General features: G+C 43.9%; 1 protein-coding gene across 2 annotated transcripts in view; it reads left to right on the top strand.

Annotated features, from left to right (window-relative positions):
• The window catches only part of SLC6A2 (solute carrier family 6 member 2), a 145,148-nt gene that overhangs the window by 97,211 nt on the left and 35,217 nt on the right, over positions 1 to 12,720 (top strand). For both annotated transcript variants that reach the window (XM_077288259.1, XM_077288258.1), the window contains one exon: positions 967 to 1,070. In XM_077288259.1, the coding sequence (XP_077144374.1) occupies positions 967 to 1,070 (104 nt within the window). The remainder of the gene's footprint in view (positions 1 to 966; positions 1,071 to 12,720) is intronic.

Below are 12,720 nucleotides of genomic sequence, written 5' to 3'. Positions count from 1 at the left end.
CGGTCTTGATGAGTGGTGTGTGTGTGATGGAGTCAGAGGGACCTGATTCATTAAAGGGGTTCTCCAGGCTTGGGGCTCAAGTCTGCAATCGCTCTATGTACCTGCAGACTTGGGAATCCTCACAGCTTGCACAGTGCACGCTATCAGAATTCTCCGGTTCCGGCGCTGGGAACGGGTTGTCATCTGACTGCAAGTATGTGATTTGCATACTTCCAGCCACATTCGGACTAGTCGTGTCCTGTCTCACTCAATTCACCTATAGTTACATGTGCCCACCCGCTCCCGACGCTGGAGAATCCCAAGAGTGCACTGTGAGAGCTGTGAGTATTCAGAAGTCTGGAGTCACATTAAAGTGAATGCAGACTTGAACCCCAAGCCTGGACAGCCCCTTTAAGTAACATTAATCAGGTATGTCTGAAAAGTGGTGTGTGCCTCTTTGGGCCCATCACAATCTTACTCTAGGAAGCACCCGAAGTAAGATTTCTGATGTAAGACCACATTGACTCCAGGTCTCCCAGGCTCGCATGACATTAATATGTCAAGAGTCCTTCAGCCAATCAGCTACCACAAATGGGGCACGCCTCTCATCCTTCCTACCTTCCTTCCCAAGAAATTGACATCTTGAAGTGAAAACTGCTGCTCGCTCACATCCTCCAGACGTTGGTTTTATCTGAAGGTCGTGGGGTGAAGTGGACCATTGGCGGCTACTGATTGCCAGCAGGCCTCATGTGACATAATGTCATGAGAGCGCCGGGAGAGAGACCCAGGACTGACATTCCTGGAACAGTGCTGGCACTGGAGGGGAATACAGGCTGTTTTTTATTTTACATGTCTGAATATTACAATAGAGTCTGTATGGGTAGTGGACAACCCATTTAAACAGACATGTCAGGAGTACATGGCTCATAATTCAAATGATGCGATTCTGTTTGTGAGTAGCTTATATTTTCTTTCAATTCTTTTTAGGTATGGATAGATGCTGCTACACAAATATTTTACTCACTTGGCGCAGGATTTGGAGTTCTCATTGCATTTGCCAGTTATAACAAATTTGATAACAACTGTTACAGGTAGGTTACAATTTCCTTCCTTTACAATTTAAACTGAAGAAGATCTGTCACAAGATTTTAGAATATCGACTGCATACATTATTACATACCTACCAAAGAAAAAAACTAAATAAGCATATTCCCTGTAGAAAATATGTAACTGAGAAATAACAGTGCATGTAAATAACATAATACTCGGATAAGAGCTAAAATGCTTAAATGCCACCCCATCATGAGAAGGAGTATGGAAATTGGGACGGTTCTATCCTGTCTTTAGCATTAAAACCTCACCTTGTATCAGCCGACCTCAATAAAGATGAGGGCAGACCAGGACAGGGGCCCGACTGTTCAGACACCTGCCTATGGGAAACTACGTAGATGAAATGCCTGCCAAAATGCTTGTTTGTACAAGGTATAATAAACTACAGCAAAACCAAAAAAATGAGCCGGAGAAGATGAGCACATTCCCACTGTGGCCATTTCACAGACAAAACCCAAGAACAAAAAATGAGCATATACCTTATTGTAAGTAAATAGGTAGTAATAGTACATGTAAATTGTTAGATATATATACCTGATGAAGTTGGTATACTTATTCTGAAAATCCATGTCAGGATGGCTGTATAGTCCTTTCTAATTCAAACCCAATCTACACCCACCTAGTCTGATTGTCAGCTGCTAAGTGTCCCTCCTCCCTGCCAAGTCTTCATTCGCCTAGCCTAATTAACCACTCCTCAGTGTCCCTCCTCCCTGCTAAATCTTCACTCGCCTAGCCTAATTAACCCCTCATCAGTGTCCCTACTCACTGCTAAATCTTCTCACCTAGCCTAATTAACCACTCCTCAGTGTCCTTCCTCCCTTCTAAATCTTTACTCGCCTAGCCTAATTAACCCCTCATCAGTGCCCCTACTCCCTGCTAAATCTTCACTTGCCTAGCCTTATTAACTGCTCCTCAGTGACCCTCCTCCCTGCTAAATCTTCATTCGCCTAACCTAATTAACTGCTCCTCAGTGTCCCTCCTCCCTGCTAAATGTTAGGGCTAAATGTTAGGGCATGTTAGGTTAGGCTATGGGTTGAACTAGATGGACTTACAGTCTTCCTTCAACCTTAATAACTATGTAACTATGTAAATCTTCACTCGCCTAGCCTAATTAACCGCTCCTCAGTGTCCCTCCTCCTTGCTAAATCTTCAGTCACCTAGCCTAATTAACCGCTCCTCAGTGTCCTTCCTCCCTGCTAAATCTTCACTCGCCTAACCTAATTAATCGCTCCTCAGTGTCCCTCCTCCCTGCTAAATCTTCACTCGCCTAGCCTAATTAACCGCTCCTCAGTGTCCCTCCTCCCTGCTAAATCTTCACTCGCCTAACCTAATTAATCGCTCCTCAGTGTCCCTCCTCCCTGCTAAATCTTCACTCGCCTAGCCTAATTAACCGCTCCTCAGTGTCCCTCCTCCCTGCTAAATCTTCACTCGCCTAGCCTAATTAACCGCTCATCAGTGTCCTTCCTCTCTGCTAAATCTTCAGTTGCCTAGCCTAATTAACTGCACCTCAGAGTCCCTCCTCCCTGCTAAATTTTTCACTAGCCTAGCCTAATGAACCGCTTCAGTGTCCCTACTCCCTGCTAAATCTCTAACCACCTAACCTGAAGAACAAATCCTCAGTGTCCCTCCTTCCTGCCGCTGCTGAGATCTTACCCTACTCAGTACAAGCTGCAGCTGTCATTCCGGCTACATAGATGAAGACTGAATATAATTGTACTCTCTCACTGTTGAGATGGACTTTCAAATAGTTATACAGGCAATCTGCCCTACATTTTCACAGTAAGTATACCCTCCTCATGAGGGCTTAGAGATCTATATATTAAGTTATGTAGTTTGTATTGTAAAATTTGGTGACAGATCCATTTTAAAGAAAACTATTTTCCAATCACCCTGGTAAGGAATTCTGATTTAATAGAGTGGGATTGCATAATATTATCTGTAATCTGAAGTACAAAGCTGCAAAAAAGAGCGTTTGTTATGCTGGAGGACCCAGAATATCCATTCATTACATGAAAAGCTCACTGATTTCAATAGGAACTGCGTAATGCTTTATTTCTCCAGTGGTGGCACTGCACAGGATATACACATGTGCAGAGAGAGAATCCACCAACCTTCTCCAGTTGATAGAAGCTGAGGTTCCTTACAGCGAAACCTTTTTCGATATTATTAGAGGAAGCTCTAGACTAATAATGCACATACATTTTGGTAAATTAAATTAGCAAAATTAGACTGATGGCAATGGTCACAATTTCTGCAGTTACAGTTCATTAAGTTGCAAAAGGAAAGCTATGCATAAACTGGGATCATAAAAAGGCTAGCCTTATCTGGGACATGTATGCCTTATCTGGGACATGTATGCCTTATCTGGGACATGTATGCCTTATCTGGGACATGTTTGGCTTATCTGGGACATGTATGGCTTATCTGGGACATGTATGGCTTATCTGGGACATGTCTGGCTTATCTGGGACATGTATGGCTTATCTGGGATTTTTATGGCTTATCGAAAGCATAACCCCCTAAATGTCAGATAAATATGTGACTCATCTTCATAAAGACACTTTCCATTATGCCATGTGGTGCATGAATATGTTGGCTTCTGTGGACTCCACGAGGATAGGCGATAACTAATAGATCATGGGGGTCCAACTGTTAAAACCTGCACTCATCCAATGTCTTTGAGCATATGCATGGCAGTACCATTCAATCTCTACAAGAATGGCAGAGATAGTGGTGTACAGTGCCATAGAGATTGAGTTGGAGCTTAGTGGATTGATCCCAACTGATCCAGTAGTTACCTATTCTGTTGATTGGTAATAACTTGTTAAAAACTTTTTACCGTTAAGTTTGAAATAGGTAATTTATAAAGTCATGGTTATGTGAGACCACCATAGAATGTAAGCAAGAAGAGATCTGTCAACAAAATCAGAATAATTTGCTTTTAAAGGGGTTTTCCACCACAATACTGATGATGATCTATTCACTGGATAGGTCATCAAAGTTGGGGTTCTGACACCCGGCACCTCCATATGTAGACAACGTATGGCGCTGAGCACCACCATTTAGTGATGATTCCTGGGTGCTGTAACTCTGCTCTTAGAAAATACTAAATCTCTGAAAACATGCTGAGCAACGAACAAGACATAGCTCAGTAGGATAACTGTTGTGAATTCTGCTTTTGGGCTCCCTCCAGTGGTTGTAGGTGGTAATGCAGTTGCCCCTGAGTTGCAGTCCTGGTCAGGTGTATCTGCTGATTGCAGTTCTGACTGGGGTATTTAGGCGTGCAGGATTCATTAGTCCTTGCTAGTTGTCAATTGTTGTTGGGAGGTGTTGGACCTCTGCTTGGTTCCTCCTGCCTTTCTGCCAAATCAGCAAAGATAAGTGTCTGTTTTTTTTTTCCTGTGGCACACATGCTATGTGCTTCACAATTCAGTGCTATTCTTTGTGTTTTCTTGTCCAGCTTAGATTGTGTCAGTATTTTCTCAGTCTTGTTGGATTCTCTGGAGTGGCAGATATACATTCCATGTCTTTAGTTAGATTGTGGAACTTTTTGTATTATCTGCTGTGGATATTTTTGGAAGGGTTTTAATACTGACCGCCTAGTAATCTGTCCTATCCTTTCCTATTTAGCTAGAGTGGCCTCTTTTGCTAAATCCTGTTTTCTACCTGCGTGTGTCTATTCTTCTCCTACTCACAGTCATTATTCGTGGGGGGCTGCCTATCCTTTGGGGGTCTGCTCTGAGGCAAGGTAGCATTCCTATTTCCATCTATAGGGGTATTTAGTCCTCCGGCTGTGTCGAGGTGTCTAGGGTATGTTAGGCACACCCCACGGCTACTTCTAGTTGCGGTGTTAGTTCAGGATTTGCGGTCAGTACAGGTTCCACCGACTCCAGAGAAAGTTTCATGCGGCTCCAAGGTCACCAGATCATAGCAGCAGGGCAAAATAAACACAAATATAGGAAGGAGTAAATAAGAGGAAGGAATATACACCACCAGCAACGAATCTCCAACCACCAGCTCTCCACTCCAGACCGAGATAACAACGCAAGACAGAAGCTATAATCGGCAACGCTTCTCATGTCATTTCAGTCTGCCCTAAGTGGACAAAAAGGATCGTTAGTTCATTTACTATCAGTACTGTACAACCTAAATTTCTGTTATCGGTGTCCTTGATCTGCTCATTGTCATCATTTTCTGTCATGGCATTTGTGGATTCAGGTGCCGCCTTAAACTTAATGGATTTTGAGTTTGCCAGGTGTTGTGGTTTTCTCTTGCAGCTTTTGCAGAACCCTACTCCTTTAAGGGGGATTGATGCTACACCTTTGGCTAAAAATAAGCCCCAGTTTTGGACACAGGTGACCATGCACATGGCGCCAGCCCATCAGGAAGATTGTCGATTTCTGGTGTTGCATAATTTGCATGATGTTATTGTGCTGGGTTTCCCGTGGTTGCAGGTACATAATCCTGTGCTGGATTGGAAATCTATGTCTGTGACTAGTTGGGGTTGTCAGGGGGTTCATAATGATGTTCCTTTGATGTCAATCTCCTCTTCTTCCTCTTCTGAAATTCCAGAGTTTTTGTCTGATTTTCAGGATGTATTCGATGAGCCCAAATCCAGTTCCCTTCTACCGCATAGGGACTTTGACTTTTGATTGTGCGATTGACTTGATTCCAGGCAGTAAGTTTCCTAAGGGCCGACTTTTCAACCTGTCTGTGCCGGAACATACCGCCATGCGGAGTTATGTTAAGGAGTCTTTGGAGAAGGGGCATATTCGGCCATCTTCTTCACCGTTGGGAGCAGGTTTTTTTTTTGTTGCTAAGAAGGATGGCTCCTTGAGACCTTGTATTGATTATCGCCTCTTGAATAAGATCACGGTCAAGTTTCAATACCCTTTAACTTTGCTTTCCGATTTGTTTGCTAGGATTAAGGGGGCTAGTTGGTTTACGAAGATTGACCTTCAGGGGGCATATAATCTTGTTCGTATTAAGCAGGGTGATGAATGGAAAACTGCGTTTAATACGCCCGAAGGCCATTTTGAATACCTTGTGATGCCATTCGGGCTCACTAACGCTCCATCTGTTTTTTAATCCTTCATGCATGATATCTTCCGGACTTATATTGATAAATTCTTGATTGTATATTTGGATGATATTTAGATTTTTTCCGATGATTGGAAGTCTCATGTGGAACAGGTCAGGATGGTATTTCAGATCCTTCGTGACAATGCCTTGTTTGTGAAGGGGTCTAAGTGTCTCTTTGGGGTGCAGAAGGTTTCTTTTTTGGGCTTTATTTTTTCTCCCTCATCTATGGAGATGGATCCGGTTAAGGTTCAGGCCATTCATGATTGGATTCAACCCACATCCGTGAAGAGCCTTCAGAAATTTTGGGGTTTTGCAAATTTTTATCGCCGTTTCATTGCTAACTTCTCCAGCGTGGTTAAACCCTTGACTGATTTGACGAAAAAAGGCGCTGATGTGGCGAATTGGTCCTCTGCGGCTGTCTCTGCCTTTCAGGAGCTTAAACGCTGATTTACTTCTGCTCCGGTGTTGCGCCAACCAGATGTTTCTCTTCCGTTTCAGGTTGAGATTGATGCTTCTGAGATTGGGGCAGTGGCCGCTTTGTCTCAGAGGGATTCTGTTGGTTCTTTGATGAAACCGTGTGCTTTCTTCTCCCGCAAGTTTTCGCCTGCTGAACGCAATTATGATGTCGGCAATCGGGAGTTGTTGGCTATGAAGTGGGCGTTTGAGGAGTGGCGACATTGGCTTGAGGGAGCTAAGCACCGTATTGTGGTCCTGACCGATCATAAGAATTTGATTTACCTCGAGTCTGCCTAACGGCTGAGTCCTAGACAGGCTCGATGGTCCTTGTTTTTTTCCCGTTTTGATTTCGTGGTTTCGTATCTTCCGGGTTCTAAGAATATTAAGGCTGATGCCCTTTCTAGGAGTTTTTTGCCTGATTCTCCTGAGGTCCTTGAACCGGTCGGCATTCTGAAAGAAGGGGTGGTCCTTTCTGCCATTTCCCCTGATTTGCGGCGGGTTCTTCAGGAATTTCAGGCTGATAGACCTGACCGCTGTCCTGTGGGGAAATTGTTTGTTCCTGACAGATGGACTAGTAGAGTGATTTCTGAGGTTCACTGTTCTGTGTTGGCTGGTCATCCTGGTATTTTTGGTACCAGAGATTTGGTTGGTAGGTCCTTTTGGTGGCCTTCGTTGTCACGTGATGTGCGTTCTTTTGTGCAGTCCTGTGGGACTTGTGCGCGGGCCAAGCCTTGTTGTTCCCGTGCTAGTGGGTTACTTTTGCCATTGCCGGTCCCTGAGAGGCCCTGGACGCATATTTCTATGGATTTTATTTCTGATCTTCCGGTTACCCAGAGGATGTCGGTTATCTGGGTTGTTTGTGACCGGTTTTCTAAGATGGTTCATTTGGTGCCTTTGCCTAAATTGCCTTCCTCTTCTGATTTGGTTCCGTTGTTTTTTCAGCATGTGGTTCGTTTGCATGGTATTCCGGAGAATATTGTGTCCGACAGAGGTTCCCAGTTTGTTTCTAGGTTTTGGCGGGCCTTTTGTGCTAGGCTGGGCATTGATTTGTCTTTTTCTTCTGCATTTCATCCTCAGACAAATGGCCAGACCGAGCGAACTAATCAGATTTTGGAGACTTATTTGAGATGCTTTGTGTCTGCCAATCAGGATGATTGGGTGGCCTTTTTGCCATTGGCCGAGTTTGCCCTTAATAATCGGGCTAGTTCGGCTACTTTGGTTTCGCCTTTTTTTTGTAATTTTGGTTTTCATCCTCGTTTTTCTTCTGGGCAGGTTGAGCCATCTGACTGTCCTGGTGTGGATTCTGTGGTTGACAGGTTGCAGCAGATTTGGGCTCATGTGGTGGACAATTTGGTTTTGTCTCAGGAGGAGGCTCAACGTTTTGCTAACCGTCGTCGGTGTGTTGGTTCCCGGCTTCGGGTTGGGGATTTGGTTTGGTTGTCTTCCCATCATGTTCCTATGAAGGTCTCTTCCCCTAAGTTTAAGCCTCGGTTTATTGGTCCTTATAGGATTTCTGAGATTATTAATCCGGTGTCTTTTCGATTGGCGCTTCCGGCCTCTTTTGCTATCCATAATGTCTTCCATAGATCTTTATTGCGGAAATATGTGGTGCCCGTTGTTCCCTCTGTTGATCCTCCGGCCCCTGTTTTGGTTGATGGGGAGTTGGAGTATGTGGTTGAGAAGATTTTGGATTCTCGTTTTTCGAGGCGGAGGCTTCAGTACCTTGTCAAAGGGTTATGGCCAGGAGGATAATTCTTGGGTTTTTGCTTCTGATGTCCATGCTGCTGATTTGGTTCATGCTTTTCATCTGGCTCGTCCTGATCGGCCTGGGGGCTCTGGTGAGGGTTCGGTGACCCCTCCTCAAGGGGGGGTACTGTTGTGAATTCTGCTTTTGGGCTCCCTCCGGTGGTTGTATGTGGTAATGCAGTTGCCCCTGAGTTGCAGTCCTGGTCAGGTGTATCTGCTGATTGCAGTTCTGACTGGGGTATTTAGGCATGCAGGATTCATTAGTCCTTGCCAGTTGTCAATTGTTGTTGGGAGGTGTTGGACCTCTGCTTGGTTCCTCCTGCCTTTCTGCCAAATCAGCAAAGATAAGTGTCTGTTTTTTTTTTCCTGTGGCACACATGCTATGTGCTTCACAATTCAGTGCTATTCTTTGTGTTTTCTTGTCCAGCTTAGATTGTGTCAGTATTTTCTCAGTCTTGTTGGATTCTCTGGAGTGGCAGATATACATTCCATGTCTTTAGTTAGATTGTGGAACTTTTTGTATTATCTGCTGTGGATATTTTTGGAAGGGTTTTAATACTGACCGCCTAGTAATCTGTCCTATCCTTTCCTATTTAGCTAGAGTGGCCTCTTTTGCTAAATCCTGTTTTCTACCTGCGTGTGTCTATTCTTCTCCTACTCACAGTCATTATTCGTGGGGGGCTGCCTATCCTTTGGGGGTCTGCTCTGAGGCAAGGTAGCATTCCTATTTCCATCTATAAGGGTATTTAGTCCTCCGGCTGTGTCGAGGTGTCTAGGGTATGTTAGGCACACCCCACGGCTACTTCTAGTTGCGATGTTAGTTCAGGATTTGCGGTCAGTACAGGTTCCACCGACTCCAGGGAAAGTTTCATGCGGCTCCAAGGTCACCAGATCATAACAGAATAACAACCAGTATTGGCGAAACGTACCTGAAAATCAATCATTCCCATCTTGACTATGAATGGCTAAATTGGAAATATCCCATTAATCCAGCGTATAACATGAAGTTTCCCACCGAAAGCAACTCCTTATATAGTAAGAACTTCTTTGAAAGCAGTCCACACACAAAGTAGCTGTTAGTCCAAGCAAAAAAGTCATGGGAACATGTCTGTATTTTCTCAGCATCATGGATTAAAATTGCCCAAATAAGTCGGTGAAACCACGAAAATTACCTATAGCACATGTGTGGCACAGTCTACAATCCATGTGCTCTTCGTGATTAACATTGCAATGAATAGCGGAAGCTTAGCAATTTATTCATATGTGAAAAACACTGATGATAAAAACTGACAACTGACCAAACACTGATAACCCTTGGATCCAAAACGCTGATGACACTTGTACCAGATTTTTACTTATGTAAACAAACCTGGACATCTGAATGAGGTGTTTCCAGGATGTGTGTCATATTTTTTTTATGGATCCCATATATACCCATTATAACCTACGTGGCTGCTCACATGTCAGTTTTTACATGGACCTTGCTATCGATGTAGGAAAGCCAGGTAGGCTAGGGTTAAATCCAAGCACATAAGGTTCTGATTAGGTGCACCTGGATAGCTATGACCAGAGCCAGGCCATGTGTTCACTGGTCAGTCAGCTGGGGAAAGTTGACCAGAGTGGATTCATATTGGAGCTGGAGAGAGGCAAGCCAGAATCCCTCTGAGAGGAGACTGCCCAGCCCGTGTGCACCATACTGCAAGTATCAGTGGTTACTATGGACTATAGCCATTTTGTTTGACCTAACTGGGACTAGCTCAGCCATGTCTGAGTCGCCAGTGAATGTGAGCTCACTGAGCCTAAAGCTGGACCTGAATTGCTTTGCCTTTACTGGAAAATGAGTGTGATTTTTGTTAGACAGTGCATGCTGGAAAAAGGCTGGTTTCATTTAGAAGTTTATGAAGTTCAATAAACCTCACACTGCTTTGACACACAAATCCGTTTCCTATGTGAACTATAGTGGCCACCTGAGAGCGTGAATGCCTACACCGTGCAAACCTCAAGGAGACATGTCTGTTTTTTCTGGCAGCATGGATGACAAAGGCCAATACAAGTCTATGGGACTGCGAAAAAAAACATACAGCACATGGATACTATCCCTGTACCATCTATATGCTGTCTGTGTTAATCATTACGAAGTACAGCAGAAGCTTCCTTCTGAATGAAACGCTGATGACATTGGTACAGTTTTTTTCATGCACGTGTTTTATACGGACATGTGAAGTAGGCCTTTGGGAGTATTCTGTCTCCGAAAATACGTTGGGCTACATTCACACTTATGTTTTGATGTTTCACTTGCCTGTTCTAATTTTAGGGAGGGAGAAGCAAATAAAATGTCAAAAATGGAACCCGTACATAAATGATGCAAATGGCAACAAAAGGACCCCATTGTTGTTATGGGGAACATTTCGGTTATTTTATGTCTGCTTTTAGGAAAATAAAAGTTTTGCTTTTTCTACTAAAGGCTTTGATACTGAAAGTACACCAAACGCAAAAATGTATAAAAAATATCCCAGAACCTTCCCCCTTAATCTCTTCCTATTTTTGATTCTCTTATTTGTTATAGTAGAATACAATCTGAGAAATAATAAAGCTAAAGAAATAAAAACATTAAAGAAAATTCTGTGTGTCTCAGGAACTCAACCATGTCAACCTTCTACTCATCATCACTGTTCTGTGTCTAGCTGTAGACAACTGGCTGCACCAGAATCCTTCAGCTCCTCTTCTATTTACAGTAGGACACCAATAGATCAGACCCACCCTCCACACTCTTGTCTAAGGGTACCGTCACACAGTGGCATTTTCATCGCTACGACGGCACGATTCGTGACGTTCTAGCGATATAGTTACGATCTCGCAGTGTCTGACACGCAGCAGCGATCAGGGACCCTGCTGAGAATCGTACGTCGTAGCAGATCGTTTGAAACTTTCTTTCGTCGCTGGATCTCCCGCTATCATCGCTGGATCGTTGTGTGTGACACTGATCCAGCGATGCGTTCGCTTGTAACCAGGGTAAACATCGGGTTACTAAGCGCAGGGCCGCGCTTAGTAACCCGATGTTTACCGTGGTTACCAGCGTAAAAGTAAAAAAAAAAAAAACATACATACTCACCATCTGATGTCCGTCAGGTCCCTTGCCGTCTGCTTCCCGCTCTGACTGACTGCCGGCCGGAAAGTGAGAGCAGATCACAGCGGTGACGTCACCGCTGCACTCTGCTCTCACTGTACGGCGGCACTCAGTCAGAGCGGGATGCAGACTGCAAGGGACCTGACGGACATCAGATGGTGAGTATGTACGTTTTTTTTTTTTTTACTTTTACGCTGGTAACCACGGTAAACATCGGGTTACTAAGCGCGGCCCTGCGCTTAGTAACCCGATGTTTACCCTGGTTACCAGCGAACCTCGGCATCGTTGGTCGCTGGAGAGCGGTCTGTGTGACAGCTCCCCAGCGACCACACAACGACTTACCAACGATCACGGCTAGGTCGTATCGCAGGTCGTGATCGTTGGTAAATCGTATAGTGAGACGGTACCCTTAGGAGAAGGCTTAAGCCAGCCACCAGTCAAAGATATAACTGATCAACCAGAGATTAACCCTTTTTCTTAGCAGGATTTATTTCCACAAGATTGACTTGCTAGGAGCATGCAGAAAATACTAGGGATTAATAAGTAGGGAGGACCACTAATGTTCGTATAAATTCAAGTATTAATTTTTGAGTTTTGTCTTCATATTTATATGTCTGAAAACTAAGGTCTGGAAAATCACACAAACGGGCAACTTCTGGTGACTAGGAGATCTGGTTTCATACACAGAAACCATCTGTAGATCAAATGTTCCTGAAGTTGAAGTTCAGTCGGCCTGTAAAATTCTAATATGCAAAAGTGTGTCCACTTAATTTCTCATCTAGTACTTGTTTCCATGGATTCTCTCCTTGTATTTGAGCCTCCTGGGGGTATCCTGTTGCCTTTCAGTCTTTGGTCTGTTTTGGATACTTCAAATTCCATCTAGGAATTAGAAAAATGGACTCAACATTTTTAATACACGTTGAAAACCATTAAATCGGTTGTTCAAAGCGCAGCGTCTAATTAGTCTGGAAGCTCAAAGGTTTCGAGCTATCCCTGGACAATGTCTTCATAATTTAAGAACACACTGTATATCCCTTCTCAAGCTCTAAGTCAAAAGCTTGGCGAAGTCGCAGAAGAGGGCATAAGAATTAGATGTTAATGACTTTGTCATGCTCGGAACATAGGTTTTATTGTAAAATTCCTGATTCATCGCTCCCGAGTGGCTCTGAAATGCTTGTTGAAGCAAGACATTTGTAGATCTATTGCTCAATTTCTGTAAG

This window comes from Ranitomeya variabilis, chromosome 2 (assembly GCF_051348905.1).
Source record: "Ranitomeya variabilis isolate aRanVar5 chromosome 2, aRanVar5.hap1, whole genome shotgun sequence".
Lineage (NCBI taxonomy): Eukaryota > Metazoa > Chordata > Amphibia > Anura > Dendrobatidae > Ranitomeya > Ranitomeya variabilis.
The sequence above is the reverse complement of the archived record's forward strand: the minus strand, read 5'-3'. Positions and strand labels throughout refer to the sequence as shown.